This window comes from Anoplopoma fimbria, chromosome 16 (genome assembly GCF_027596085.1).
Source record: "Anoplopoma fimbria isolate UVic2021 breed Golden Eagle Sablefish chromosome 16, Afim_UVic_2022, whole genome shotgun sequence".
NCBI lineage: Eukaryota > Metazoa > Chordata > Actinopteri > Perciformes > Anoplopomatidae > Anoplopoma > Anoplopoma fimbria.
Window position 1 is genome coordinate 22,238,774 of NC_072464.1, and position 15,241 is coordinate 22,254,014.

The following is a 15,241-nucleotide window of genomic DNA, read 5'->3' on the forward strand; positions in this document are numbered from 1 at the left end:
CGAACACGTCTTAAACTCAGATTTAAGGTGAACACAGAGAAACTTCTTCTTCCTGCAGTAGATGAAAGTGGAAACAGCTCCCTAGTATCAAACTCACATACGTCATCTTAATTAATGAATGTGTATTTTGCTTTCAAGTATAAATACAACCAAAGACCAATTTCTCAAAATGGTTTCCAATGGAATTTCTTTTTTACAACTTTAAGTATTAGTCCAATATTTATTTTGTCACAGCTTTCCAATTAATGAAGGCAGAATGATTTATTTTTCAAAAACTGTGCGTTGGGACCAATAATAGCTCTGCATTGGGTTTCGGGTCATTGCAGGAATGTTGCTACAGGTCCCAGTGGAGTACAATCCAGGAAGTCCAGTTTAAGTAATCCATCTCTGAGTTATGAGGCATAAACAGATGCTATAACACTGCACAGCTGTTCACTAACAGTTTACAACTCATTTTATCCTCAGTCTCAATGATCGTCAGGTAAACAGCGGATTTATCACATTTACATTTAAAGGAGACAGTTGTTTTTCTCTCATTGAAATGAATGAGGACACTTAGCTATTGTCTATCTGAACAAAGCCTTACAGGTCGGTCTAGTGCTGATATTTAAGATCCTAAAACTCATTCCATATGACTTTATGTTTAAAGCAGTGTGAACCTACAACAACTACAATATTTGAAAGCGTCTCTTTCTTTCTCTTTTGAGGTTTGGTCTGGATCACGGAAACAAAACAACACAGACTTGAAATACATTCAGTTCAGGTTGGCAAAAATCCAACCACAGTAAAATAAACCGAATTAGCCTGTTGATTCAAAACCAAACATCGCTGCAGTAATCAAAGGTCAGAAGCGTCCTCCTACCTGAGTTTGGGATCCATTTCTGCAGTCAGATGTCAGTGTCACCCATCAGTACTGGCAGCAGGATACGCTCCGCTGCATCTCCCCTGAATGTGTTGACTCAGAGATAAAGTTAGACGTTAAGGTGAAGTAACAGCCTGAGTTGGTGATTGGTGTTTGAACTGTTTGTTCAGAGAATTAAGTTGTAAAGCAGAGGGAGCATGAAGTCGATACATGGCCAGCTCCTCATTTTTTTGCTGCTGGAAATTTCAAGAGGAAAAGTTATTTTTTAATATTTTTTTATACTAAGAAGCAATATTGGAAGCAGTAGCAGCGGTAGTAGTGGTATAAGTAGTTATTGCAATATTAGCAGAAGCAGTATTAGTAATAATTTGAATACTGTTGGTCGTGGTAGTACTGTGCTATTGATTGTATTATTATCAGTAGCATTGCTATTATTTCTTATCCTTGGCTGTCAAATAATCCATTGATTCATTGGTTAGATAAAATGCCTTACAATCACATCTATCAGGTGTCATCTGCATATTGGAGAAGTTTGCCTTCAAGGTTTTCTGCTAGGAGGGGTTTATTTAAACCCAAACCATGAACTTTACTTAACTTAACCAAGTAGATTTGTTGCCTAAACCTAAGGAGATTTCTAGCAGAAAGCCCTGAAGGATAACTTCATCACTACATTTCATCTGCCTTATATCACATATGGAGGATTGTCAAGATATAAGCAGATGCAGAGCTATTTAGCTAATATGTGTGTGTGTGTGTGTGTGTGTGTGTGTGTGTGTGTGTGTGTGTGTGTGTGTGTGTGTGTGTGTGTGTGTGTGTGTGTGTGTGTGTGTGTTCATGTAAACTTGTAGTCATGTGACCAGGATGTAAGAAAGTGGTAGAGTTAACAAATCCACCCCTGGTAAATAGAGCAGTCATACCTCATCAGACAGACACACATCAGCTGTCTAATCACCTGATAGAGTGGACTTCATGTACTATTATATATCAGCTGGACCACATTTAAATTACAAATATCTGGAGAAAAGTAGAAATGTTATGTATAAAAAACAAGGATAAATGTTTTGATTTGAAGGGTATTAGTAACTACAATAAATATACGCTTCAGAGACACTATAGTTTTGCTTTTCAGGAAGGTTTTTTAGTTTTGATATGGTGGAGAACATTCAGGAATAATCATCGCTCGTCGTGCACAAGTAATCCAGGAATGATTCTAGATAAATACCCTGGTTCACAGCTTAACAATAACAAGGTAATAGGGGTGTCAATGTCAAGTGTACAACAGTGTAATGTTTGGGTAATGCCATGGTAATTGCAAATGTAAAAGCCTGTTAAATCTTGGTTCTAATAAGTGGTAACGTTGTGGTTTATTTTTGTGTAATAGTGTCGAAATGGAGCAAAAGCATGAGGGTATTATAGGGTAATAAAAACATGACAACGTAAGGTGTGATAAGAAGGGATACTATATTATAAATAGAAACACAAATAATAAGGAAATAGGGATAATATAATGCTAATATCCTTACAATGTTACGGTATCATTATTTTATTGCAGGTAAGTATCAGTATAACAACCTTACAGTTGCATGAAAATGAGTGCTATTACAAAAAAACGTTATCATAATTCCAAGATACAATATTTTCATTAAATTAATGAATAATTTGTAATGATTCTAAGACCAGAAAGTCAAGTACAAACCATTAAACATTACTTTTTTTCATATAGTATAAACAACTTAATTTCTATCCAACCCATACGACCACATAGATTGTTCGTTACAACTTTCTATCCTCTAATACGACCCACAGGAGCGTCTTTCTAAAGTAGGTCCCCATTGGTGGCAGGAGATCAACGCGTTGTAATAGTTTCAAATATTCGGGTTACATTGTAAAATGGTCGCAATTTGGTTAGTTTTAGGAAACGAAATAAAATAAAACAAAAATTAGATATAAGTTAACTTACGAATGTACTTACTAAATGAATGAAATTTAGACACAAATGCGTTATTTTTCCTTTCCATTTGTTCCATCTAGTCCCGCCCTACTGTGCTGTGACTGGCTGGTACAAGCCTACTTGGAAGACCTACTTGGAATTATGAGTGACAACTTTGTTTTGCTCATATTTTCTAACTAGTGTAGCGTGAAGGCATGGTGACGTACTGCTTGTACACACAACCTATGGGGTCGTCTTTTGAGGGAGGACAGCATCCAATTTCCAAGAAAAATAACTACAAATAACAATAAAATCAAATATAATGCATTAGTCAAAGTCAGTTTAAAAAGTCTCTGGATGTGGATCATCAGTTTGAAGCTGTTTTCCAGTCACAGCTGTGATAAAGTTCGACACTGGTAGCTTCCCAGCACAACCACAGTCTTCTATTGGCTGCCACTGAGCAGCATCACTTGGGTATAAAATGCCTTGCTTAAGGGCATAACATTGCAGCTCATTCCATATTTGTCTTCCAGACCGGGATTAAAACCAGTGACTTCTCAGCTGCATGTTCTTGTCAACTCATAGTCTTGTTTAGCAGGATCAATCTCCATCTTGTTCTCTTCAGTCTTGACAGCATGATCCCTCGAAAATATCTGGAAAAGATCAAATAACAGGGGAGAAGTTTTTCACTCATTTAAGTTTTCATTCTTATACCAACTTTAGTCACGGTGACAATTCATGGTGTTGCAACTAAGAGCACATTCCTATACAATTTTATTTAAATTCAATGGCAAAAATTCATAATCGATAAAATGTTTACAATGTTTGTAGACAGAAGACAAGCTCTTTAGCACACAGTCTAATTCTACAGACCATTTCATCAAAGACATGTTCACATCATATCAGAGGAACCAGGAAAACTGAATGATACTGTATTTGTACAGCCTGGATGTTTACATTGTTGTCGTCTTTTTATGGGAAATGTCAAAACTGCACATCCCACGAGTACAAATAGTTCCTCCAAGATGGCTGCTTGTATTGTGGGTAAATCTGGTATGATGTTAATGCAGAAAACTGTATTGACATGCTGACACAGGACAAGAAAGATGAGGTCTTCAGCCTAACGTGTTAATTAACTTCTCACCACATGGTCCATTTAGTAGTTGCTCTTAAGCTTTCAATCATAGCACATGATCTTCATTGGCAGATGTAGTTTGTCTAGTTAACTTTTTTTTTAAGCGAACATGGATGAGAAGTCTTAAAAGCTCTCCAAAAATAGAGAACAATAATTAACAACTAGGCAAACTCTGTCTCATGCTGCGTTCCAGACAATTCAATGTCGAAATTTCACCTTTGAAATTTCCAAATTTAGACCTCCAAGCTCTCCGAGAGCACAGCCTGTTGTCAGAAAGCACTGCACTAGTTTTTCATTGCATTTCCAAAACACAAACTACATAAATGTTTAATAAAATAAACATTTTATTATACATCACATTAATTATATACAGAAACAATAAGTTCAGACACACCTGTCCCCAAATGTCAACAGACTCTTAAAGCAGAGATGGGTGGGAATGGTACACTATAAATGGAACCCACAGCAAATGGACACCTTGATGGAAAATAATTGGACATTCACTGCCTTATTGAGGCATATTTAGCTTATTGTAAGTCATTTCTTACATTAATATAGGTTGAATTGAAAACTGCGCACATGTCAAGACAGAAGCCATAACTACATGTGTACCAATTCCCCCTCATATGATCCATTTGGAGAATCTACAGAAGAGCCACAACAAGCTGCAGCAAGACTTTGTCATTTAAAGTGAAGATGCAAGCTCAGACAGGCAGCCACCAGGCTTCCTACCTGGGATGTGTTGGCTAAGAGTTGCTGGTGACATGGTGGTTTCATAGGACGAACTGCAGCATGACAATGGGTTGGTGTCGGACTTTGTTGAACGTGGAGGATAAGGAAACGGCTTGGTTGGTTTGGGTGGAGGTAAAAGGGGTTTTTGATGGGGATAGAGTTTTAGAAGAAATGTAAGGAGGTTAAAGATGGTTGGTTGACTGTTAGGGAGCAGAAGGTGACAGTTAATTGATATCACAGAAAAGGTTTAAGAAAATATTCCATAGGTTGCAGGAGTTGCAGTTGGGGCCTTCAGGTGAATCCCTGAATGGTGTAGTTTGTACTTATTCTTGGTAAGTATACTTGAAAGGATCAGGAGATTTCAGAGAGGGAGCAAATTGGCCAGGTTGGAACTTCGACATCAGAAAAATTCCCATGGATAAGAAAAAAGACTTTCGTTGTCTTTAGGAGGATGAAAAGTTGAAGATGAAGTGGAGTTTGGTCAGTAGCATTGAGCATTCACTGGAGGAGGAGGAGGAGGAGGAGGAGGAGGAGGAGGAGGAGGAGGAGGAGGAGGAGGAGGAGGAGGAGGAGCTTAGATTTCCAGAAGGAGAAGGAAGCTTTTTTGGAGATTTTGAAGGCAGATGGATGGATCGCCGGAGGGATCGAGAGAAAGAGCAAGGGGTGAATGGAAGGGTCGGAGTCACGAGTACAGAGCATCAATACCTGCAGGAGTGAGAACCAAGGCTTGTAGAAGGTCAGATAGAGAGACAATCCCTCTCACCACATCGTCACTGTCGACCAACACCAAACGATGCACCTGAAGGAAAAAGGATTTATCGATAATGCTTGATTATAATGCTTCTACAGGCAATCAAGTTAAAATAATCATATTGTGCCATATATGTCATTTTGATCTGCTCTTTCTTATAACTGTAACGTGCCCACTTATATTGTTTCAGTTTGAAAATAAAGACACTCTGACTGCAAACACACTGTACCTTAAATACACGCTTACCGCAGAGAGTGAGAATTCAGTACGAGAATTCAGTAAGGGTGAGAATTAAGTACGAATAATGCAAAAATCTTGCTAAACCACAACTAAATCAATCAATATGTGCATGTTATTCATACTACATTTGATAAAGATTCGTCATTCAGACTGTTGGTGCGTGTGTGTTACCTCGGCCTTGGCAATGCGGTCGATGATGGTCTCCAGTGTTTCATAAGGGTAACACTTGAGGACTCCCTCCATACAGCAGGCTCTGGAGGAAATGGCCTCCCGCATCGTCATGTTCAGGTTGTTGTAGTTTTTCTGGGCGGCTAAGTTCTGAATGATGGAGAGAAAAAAAACGTAAAAAAAAATATTGTGCAGCAAAACCTGCAAAATAGCAGCCTAACTATATATAAATTAAATCAGGTTTTTTTTCTTCAACCAGTGTAGCCCAGACTGAAGATAGCCATTTTGAGGATACTTATCACTTCTTTTGTATACGTACATATGTATAATATGCACGTTTACTCATACATGTTAACAAGATTTATTGCTGTGTTGGGCATTCATTTGGGGAATTTTAAAATTGTTAATTCATGGTGATTCTTTCCTGCATGTTGGAATTAATTTATGCTTTTGGGAAATTGGTGATTTCTTTCTAGTTTGTACAAATTCATGATGTGATTAGCAATCAATCTCACAGTATTTTCTTTTTTTTATATTTATTTACTTTTTACAGTACAGACTTTTTCTGAGTTGTAATCACTATTGAATTTTGAGACAAAAACAACAATAAAACAATTTGACCGAGCATAACAAAGGATTTACAGGACTTATAGGATGTGTGAAAATGACTTACAATGACGTCAAACCTGGAGTACAGCGCCACGACTTTACCTATAGAGGAGACACAAGGACAATGTCAACAGAAAATATAATGCATGAAGGACAATCAATATTTGAAAGAAATCACAAGTGAGTTTTACTGGCTGATGATGAAACATAACTAAAAAAATGTCATCAACTCTTAACCACATTGGACTAAGAATTGAAATTAGGAGTGATTGAATTCAATAGCGATACAATGGATCCAAAGTGTTCCGGAATGAAACCCTCCATTTACCCATATGTGATTTTAAAACATTAAATAAATAAAAATCCCCCTTTTTAAAACCACCAAATGTCAAGTGTGATGTTAGACTACCTTGCTCATTGACTACGGGCAGAGCGGACACTCTTCTCTCTACAAAAATGGTCAGAGCTTCAAAGACAGACGCCGATTCCTGGACCGTCGCAATCTCTTTGAAGGTACCGATCGACACCTCATTGATCCGCTTCTGAAGAAACCTGGGTTTAGGAATCATTGATCCCTGAAGGGGAAGAAAGAGAATAAATATACAATATTTGAAATTCAAAAATAATTTAAAATAATTTATTAGAAATTATACAGACCAAGAATAGCACCCGAAGTTATATATATATATAAATATAATATTATTTTTATTTGTAGGACATTTTCAGAATCCTGTGTTTTCAATGACATAAAGAAATGCATGCTTGTTGTACTGCAAGCAGAAGGAATTTTAATCAATATTGAATGTGGGTATATGTTTATTACAAAGGGAAGAAGTCTTACGAAGATGTGGAGGAACTTGAGGATGCGTTTGTGAGTGAGGATGTGGAGGACATTTCCTGTTGCCGGGTCGATGACCGGCAGTCTGTGTATCTTATTCTTCAACAAGGAGTAGATGGCATCAAACAGACTGAGGAGACAATGAAACTCATGATCAAGGTTAGAATAAATACATGTGAGGATTGTAACATGGAATGATAAGACTCATTATGGATTTGATGCTCTGTTAGGAGGCAACAATGATCCCACAATTTCTTCTTTGGGAGTTTTACTGCAACAGAACACAGCTCAGACTACAGTTGACTCTGAACACTGATTTGAGAATTTAGTGACATTTTGGGTGCAGAAAGCAGCAATTAGGTTAAAATAAACCCCATTTTGCATCTGACAGGAGCTAAATCCTGTTTGCAAGAGAACAATATGACTCTTATTGTATTTATGCAGTACTTATATCATCTCTCAACCCCAATAATCTAACATCTTAATGAATTTAGTGACATTTTGGGTGCAGCAAAGCAGCAATTAGGTTAAAATAAACCCCATTTTGCATCTGACAGGAGGAAAGTTCCTTGTTTAAGCCCAAAAGTTTAAGACTAGATAAAAATATCATAAAACAAGTTAAAGAATATATAAAATATCATACTAAAAATGGTCATCTGTACATCCGATCTACTTCTCACCAGTTTGTATAGAAGTCTGTGTGAAAAATGACTCTACTTCTCACTTGATCTATTACCTCAGTAACTATTGTAAGCTCGATACCAGAGAGAATGTATGTTCGAAGCTGAAATTATAACTGTTGTGATACTTTATATGGTATATGGCATTTTAAGTTAATTATTTCAAAGAATCGTGTTACCTGCAGTCAGGAGTGATGCTGATTAGTCTGTTTATAGAGTACTGGAGATAGATCTCTGCAGAGAGAGAGAGACACAAATTATTAACACAAACTACCTAAAACAAATGTAGATGTCTTTCTTTTTAATTAAATGAACGATATAATGATATGGGTGTGTTGAACAGACCTCTCCATGTCTCGATCTTGTGTTCTTCCAGCTCATAGATCTGAACCTGCAGACAAAACAAACATCATCTCAGCACTTGATAACAGTTTTGATATGTGATTTTTTATTAAAATTTGCTTGTTTATTTGATATAAATGTTTAATCCAAAGGTCCCACAGCTCACCAGAGGAGACTTGTAATAACGATGGAGAATGTTGATGAAGTCAGTGATGGTCAGCATACCTGCACACATATACACACACACACATATAGACAAACACACACACACAGGAAGCATGGATTTATCAGTGGTCAATAGAAACAACATCAAAGTATATTCATCAAAGTTTCTTCCTTTTTACATAAAGGAAAGTTGCTGCTTGACTGCTGTTTAACTAATGAAGAGCAAAGATGCATCCGTACAAGATAGATATATTTAAGTGACAAATCTTTTCCATACTTCCCCCCTTTTTAGAGAACCTTTGAGATACGATGCACAAAAAAGGAGAGCAAAATTAACTACAATTAAAAGCTGACAGGATGATATGTTACCTTAGAAATTGAACAGATTTTACACATATATTAGAGTATTCTCAGGAGAAAAACAAAAGCATCACTAATGACAACAACGGCCGTTACCTGACACAAATCTTCAGAAATGATCTTGTGAATTATTACTCTTCTCTAACAAACTTTAGATTGTAACTCACTAAGGATCTAAATAAATATCTCCATTCTTTATTCATCCAACAATTGTGTTGTCTGTGCTTATAAAGCATTGTATCCTCACTGGGGAGTTAGCGTAACTTGGCTTAAAATCTGGTTTTAATATATTTAATTTAGTCAGCTCATTGAGGGTGATTGAGATTTACTTGTTGCTCATGTTCAAGGCTGTTTCCGTTTTCATTACTAGTGATACATTTCCTCTCACTGACCTGGTCTACGTGTTCAGGGAGGCGTTTGTAATGTTACAACCTGCTTTCCTCTAAATGTTAGCACACAAACTGAGCCAGCATCATTTGAAACCAGATGTCTGCACTAAGGAAACCTGAACCCTGAGAAAACTGGGCTTCAACCCGATGAAGGTCACACACCTATTAATGCTAGCATGTAAGGAGCCGCAGCACTTTTTCACTCCCAAATTAACGTTGACAGCAGTCTGTGAAAGTACCGTGAGGTGGCACTGAATGCTTGGCCACTTTGTAAATATTCATTGAGTTCATTTTCTTCTGTATTTATTCAGGCAGACTATAATTACAAAATACACATACACACTTTATAAAAGGAGACTGATTGAATTTAAACATAAAGGTTTTTATGATTAAAACATTGTGCTTTAAGACAAAAAATTGTCTACATTTTATTGTTTGATATTTTTTAATACACTTGCATGATAACACAGTTGTATTCCTCTTTTCTAATCATGGAGTTAAAACAGGAAGTAGCTCTGCAAACCATGAAATAATATAACTAGATCCTTATTTAATTATAATTTTCAAAAAGGTTTAGATCGGTGGGTTAAATTGGAAACAAAATATAAACAATAAGACCCATCTGGCTCAAGATGCTGAAAATATTTGAAAAAATCAGCTCATGATTATAATGTGGCTTTACCTGTTTTCTCATTAACATTTGAACATTATTATACAAAAGCTAAGCTTGGTGTAAGCACTTATATTCCCCTTTGATGGGTGCTCAAATATGGGGTGATGATTGACTGATGATTCGGTAGACTTCGATCATTTGTGTACTGTACACCTCTACTGTATTAGACTGTTTTAGTATGCAGTAGAGACAGAGATATAGACAGATACTTATTAGGGCTCACCCACAAAACACTTAAGCTTGTTGTCCCACAGTGGAGCCGCCCTCACCCCGTTAGCCACCAGAGCAAAGAAAGCCTTCTTCACCTGATATAAACACACAAAGTATTTCAAAAATTACAACCCAGAACAGTCATGCATTTGTGGGTAATTTTGCTGTATAAAAAAAATGTGTTTCTTACCTCTAGTGTTGTGTCAAAAATGACCAGTTTGGAGCTGGTAGGCATGGCATCGTAGCAGCAGTGACTCTTCATGAAGTTCATGTATATGAACGTGTCAGGGTCTGTGCCTGTAGGGGGCGCAAGAGCAGGTGTTGCATACGTACAGCCACAAACAAATAAACAACTGAAAACACAGGTTTACACTGCTGGTGCCCAGGCAGAAACCCTCAGCCTTAAAGCTGCATTCTCTCTACTGTCCATCAGGGGGCGACTCCTCTGGTTGTATAGAAGTCTATGAGAAAATGACTCTACTTCTCTCTTGATTTATTCCCTCAGTAAACATTGTAAACATGAGTTTTATGGTCTCAATCTCTAGTTTCAAGTCTTCTTCAATACAGCATGATGTTCATTTAGTAAATGATGCTCCATTTAGAGTCAAATATAGTAAAATAAAGCAGGGTATGCTTTAGGGCGGGGCTACACAGTGATTGACAGGTGTCTACTATGGCATTGTCCGGTCTGGGAGTTGTCCTTGTCTTTGTCTTACAACTTAAACCCTTTCACAATGTGTTTTCAGTTCATGAAAGTTAATTGTCACATTTTGTTCGCCTAAAAATGTCTTATTCAGCGTTTAGTTGTACTTAGTTCCTCCCTTTTGTGTCACATCTGGTTGCAAAAATCCAAGATGGTGACAGCCGAAAAGCTGAACTTGACGCTTCAAAACGTGAGTCGACAAACCAATGGGTGACGTCACCGTGACTACGCCCACTTCTTATGAACTCTATGCTGGCGCCTAGAGATCTGATGTCAAACCCAAATATTGGAAACCCTTTATTGCAATAATCAGGATAAATGTTTGATATTTGTTCTGGGCATCAGCATGTGGTTTTTGTAATTAATTCAGACAGGTTGGAGTTTGTTTGCACATTGTCACTGTTGCCAGTAATCACTTTTGCTGTGACATCATGGCCCATACTTGACTAGTCATGATCACGTCCTTTACTGTACACATGCAAAGTACCGGTACGTACGTATAAGTAGTGGTAACAGTAGGCTGTAGAAGTAGTAGTCTATTAAACACACTAAAAGTTACAATATCTTCTCATCTTTACCTCCGCTCTTCACTGAGAGAACATCCTCTTCCTCATCCTGGTCCATCTCAAATAACGGGCCCTGGGAAAGGAAGTATATCAACAGTTCAGTAACAGCTCAGAGTTTACGCTTTGAAGACTGAATCAACTCAACACACAGCTCAGCAATGACCCCCATCCAGGCCAGGCATAGTCCTGATGTCCCTGAGGGTCTGCTGGGAACTCATGTCCCCATGTCAACCTCTGGCATGTCGTTGGAGACAAGTTGTTGGAACAGACTTCCAGTGTTTAAAAAAAACTTGTTGTAGAAGCAGCTGTGAGGAGTTTCTATAGGTTGGGCTGGTGCACGTCATGGCAGGAGGCCAAGAATCTGCTAGCGGACGTCAGCGTTGAGGTTGAGGTGGAGGTGGAGGTGGAGGTGGAGGTGGAGGTTGCCATAACTGACTCCACAGTCTTTGTCGTTAAAGACAGGCTGCCAATAAGGAATTTACAGTGGAAACAGCTTGGTAATGAAAACAATGGCAAATCTGTTGAAGAAGGAATTTAAAGCAATTTCAAAATTGGGAAACAATCAGGTGACTCAGGAAACTCTTCTCAGCAAGATATTTACATGTCAGATAAATTCCTAACCAATAGATGATTTTGAAAGATGTTGACCGTCTATGTGATCTGCCCTTAACAGAGGGATAGAAAGCTCTTTAGTGGTAAAACACCACAGATGGGTACTACAGTTATTAGATCTATGTAGTTGGACTGTTGTGGATGATCTTAGTCTAAGAGTAAGGATGCCACAACATTCATTGGGCACCTCCCTTTTGAAAGTATAATCATTAAAGATTACTAGAAGACAAAAACTTCATGATATCCTGCATTACCGGCCCTCACCAATTTGGTGCCCTTGGAAAGATTTTCATTGGTGCCACCTGCAAACTATGCAGAACACACTTAAAAGAAAAGGTGTATTTAACATAATTATCTTGTAAGTTATCTTGATGCAGGGATAATTGACTCAAGCATTTTATTAGCTATCAAGGTGATGCACTGGGGTTATTGTGTGGGCAACCCATAAAATAGAGCATATTAATTGGATATTTATGTTTTTGTTACATATTTTATGTTGCTATCATTTTATTTATTTTTTTTATTAAAAAAATATTGTAAAAAAAAGCAAAAGTTAGTTTCCCCCGTACCTCATTTCAGGGGCTATTATGGATGAATGGCCCCCGTAGCAATTGCCTTAACCAGGATGATAACCTGGAAGAACTACGTCCATGTGACCTATGTGACATGAACAGGTGACTGTGTCTTATACCTGCATTGTCACTTTGTGTGGTGCCTTCTCTAAAGTTCCTTTTTTGTCCAAATGTTGACCTTAAAATAAAATGAATCATACAATAATAATATGTTTTTCATTAAGGATCCTGTTTCAAGACCATCGAGTCAATCTCCTGATACTCAATTGGTGATCAAAAAGCCATGCTGTGCTGGTGTTTACATGTCTGACATGCTTTCAAACGATAATTGAGAGATTTTAGAGCCTCATTTGAGAAATTTAGAGGCACGAAAAATAAATATGTATCTATTTGGTGACACTATAAATATATTATTTTGCTTTATATGTTTCAAACGTGTTAAAATCCTGTAGTTGTAGGGTGTCGGCGTAGCTGTGTGGTTGTTCTAGTGAGAGAGAGAGAGAGAGAGAGAGAGAGAGAGAGAGAGAGTGAGAGAGTGAGAGGTGGATGCACTCACAGCTGTTGGAAATCTGGGCAGAGGAGCAGTAAAGCTGTCAGGTGATAATAAATGTACCGTCAGTGTTGGTTTCAGTTTGAATATGAATAAACACTGCAGCTCCTCGAGACCAGCATCTGAGGCTGTGGGGGATGTTTGTAATTGTCAGAGGAGCTCACCTAGGTCTGCTCTGCTGTACTAAGTAACTTTAATCACACTGATGAGTAATCCAGAACAACAAATAGTTGGAAACAGCATTAATATAATGTATTGAATTAAAGCAGTCCCCAATTATTTGCCTCAAACATAGTGTTACCATCTCATATGATATGCCATTTCAGTACCCTTTAAGAACAAATATTAATTGACCACTACAGAAAACTTAGACATGAACAAAATCCAGAATTTAGTATCCCAGTAACAATTTGGCCACAATTTAACACAATGTCCATAGACCGTCCTGGAATGTACTAGGTTTCGACCTACAGTAGTCTTGTTAAATTTGGCGTTTACAGTAAACAAACATTGTCAAAATGAACATTAAACATTAACGAAAAACAGCAAATATGAACAAAATGGGAAATGAGAAAATGAACACACTAAAACTAGATTGAACAGAATTAATGAAAGAATAATAAAATAAAAATCAAGGTTAGCAGCTACAGACATAGAATCAGTGCATGGACACAGACACTTTGTTTAGGCCAATAAGACAATATTGTGAATATGATTTACTTTTGGACAGTAAATTAAGACAGGTGCAAAAAGTAAATCCTATAGTTTTTTTGTCTTTGCAGCTTCTAAGTTACAAAGCCATGTCCAAACACATGCACAAACAGACAGCGGCCACCAGAAGTGGACAGACCAGAGAGGGAGTGAGCAGAGTGTCTTACCTCTGCAAGAGGCTCCATGATTGGGTAAGAGGAGCAGAAAAGGCTGCCTCTGTGGATCCAGACCGACTGCTGAAACCCTGGACTACAGCCCACGACCCGCTGTCCAACTCGGACATCTGTCAGGCAACTCCTACCATGTCGGATAAAGAAGTCCAGTCATAGTGAAGAAGGGAAGAGACTGAGGAAGGAAGGAAAGAAAGAAAGAAGGCGGTATTGGACGAAAAAGGTTGAAGGGGAGAGCAGAATCTGTGCACAGCTTCGGCCAGCTTCAGCCAGCAGGGTGTGAATGTCTGGGAAAAACTGAGGTCTAAATCAGGACTGAGAGGGGTGAGAGGCCTTTGGCATTCAAAGAGAGAGAGAGAGAGAGAGAGAGAGAGAGAGGGAGGGGAAATGAATACAGGGAGAGTAAGGAAGGGGGGGCTAAAGACAGACACATATCCTAGTATGGTGACAGACATTATCAACCACTTCTTTTTCATCCACTGGTGAGAACTTCAGGTGTTGGCAGCATAAAAACAAAACATTTGGAGGGTAAACAAAGACCAGAAGGACACACACTTCATCACTGGCACTTCAGTTGAATAAAAGCAGAAATGGAAATCCCAGAACCAGATCACCACTAAAAGAATTTCATCTAAACACAGGCGATTTGCTTTGGTAAATAGTCAATAATGCAAAGTATGTGCAACCTGCAATCATGTCATTTATGCAGGAGCTTATGTGCTAAAACATGCAAAACCCTTTTGTACGTTATACACATACTTAGACATTGGACATGATTAGGAATGAAATGCTTGTCGTCTAACTACTAATTAGGCATGGGACATGTTTTTCCTATGAAACACAATGCCTTTATTCAGTCTCAATCATCAAGGTGACAGCAACACCTTTTTCTAATCTACAAGCAGCTCTTCTTGTTGCTCTACAGGATGGCATTGAAGGGCGGGTCTAACACAACTATACTAGAAGTCTTTGGACCCCTGCCATTGCGTTTGACATCTAGCACAGCAGCTCCTGTTTCTTCCTGTGTTTGCTCATATGGGGACTAATTAACATTGCGCAACAAGCTTTAAATACTACACCGACAAATCATGAAAACGGAGCTGTTGTGGCGAGGTGTCAGCAAACAGTTGCCAATTTACACGTCCAGCAGATAGAGAAACACGAGCAAATGATTTGAAGTCGTGTTTCAAGCACAAATGAAGATACTAAATATTTTATGAGAACTCCTGAGGATGCAAAATGTGTGGCTCTTTGGTTGCTAAATGTGCCATTT

General features: G+C 38.1%; 1 protein-coding gene across 2 annotated transcripts; it reads right to left on the bottom strand.

Annotated features, from left to right (window-relative positions):
* Positions 1-3,362: 3,362 nt before the first annotated feature.
* On the bottom strand, positions 3,363-13,998 carry prkag3b (protein kinase, AMP-activated, gamma 3b non-catalytic subunit). 2 transcript variants are annotated; one of them, XM_054615021.1, is made up of 13 exons: positions 13,966-13,998; positions 11,366-11,426; positions 10,275-10,423; positions 10,098-10,179; positions 8,454-8,512; positions 8,291-8,336; positions 8,125-8,179; positions 7,269-7,395; positions 6,837-7,002; positions 6,492-6,529; positions 5,822-5,968; positions 5,365-5,458; positions 3,363-3,445 (listed from the first exon to the last, which is right to left on the bottom strand). In XM_054615021.1, exons 1-13 carry the CDS (start codon positions 13,981-13,983, stop codon positions 3,414-3,416), a joined length of 1,074 nt encoding a protein of 357 aa, XP_054470996.1. In that variant the 5' UTR covers positions 13,984-13,998; the 3' UTR covers positions 3,363-3,413. The 2 variants fall into 2 exon arrangements, with proteins under 2 accessions (XP_054470996.1, XP_054470994.1); XM_054615019.1 differs by having other exon boundaries at positions 10,275-10,419; positions 11,362-11,426; positions 13,966-13,983.
* Positions 13,999-15,241: the final 1,243 nt, after the last annotated feature.

Bases quoted from the DNA above. Each gene is read 5' to 3' on its own strand.
- prkag3b (XM_054615021.1), bottom strand. The intron at 7,003-7,268 runs GTAAGACTTCTT...CTTCCCCTTCAG, and splicing joins TCAAGTTCCTCCACATCTTC to GGATCAATGATTCCTAAACC. The intron at 5,969-6,491 runs GTAAGTCATTTT...TCCATCATTCAG, and splicing joins ACTCCAGGTTTGACGTCATT to AACTTAGCCGCCCAGAAAAA.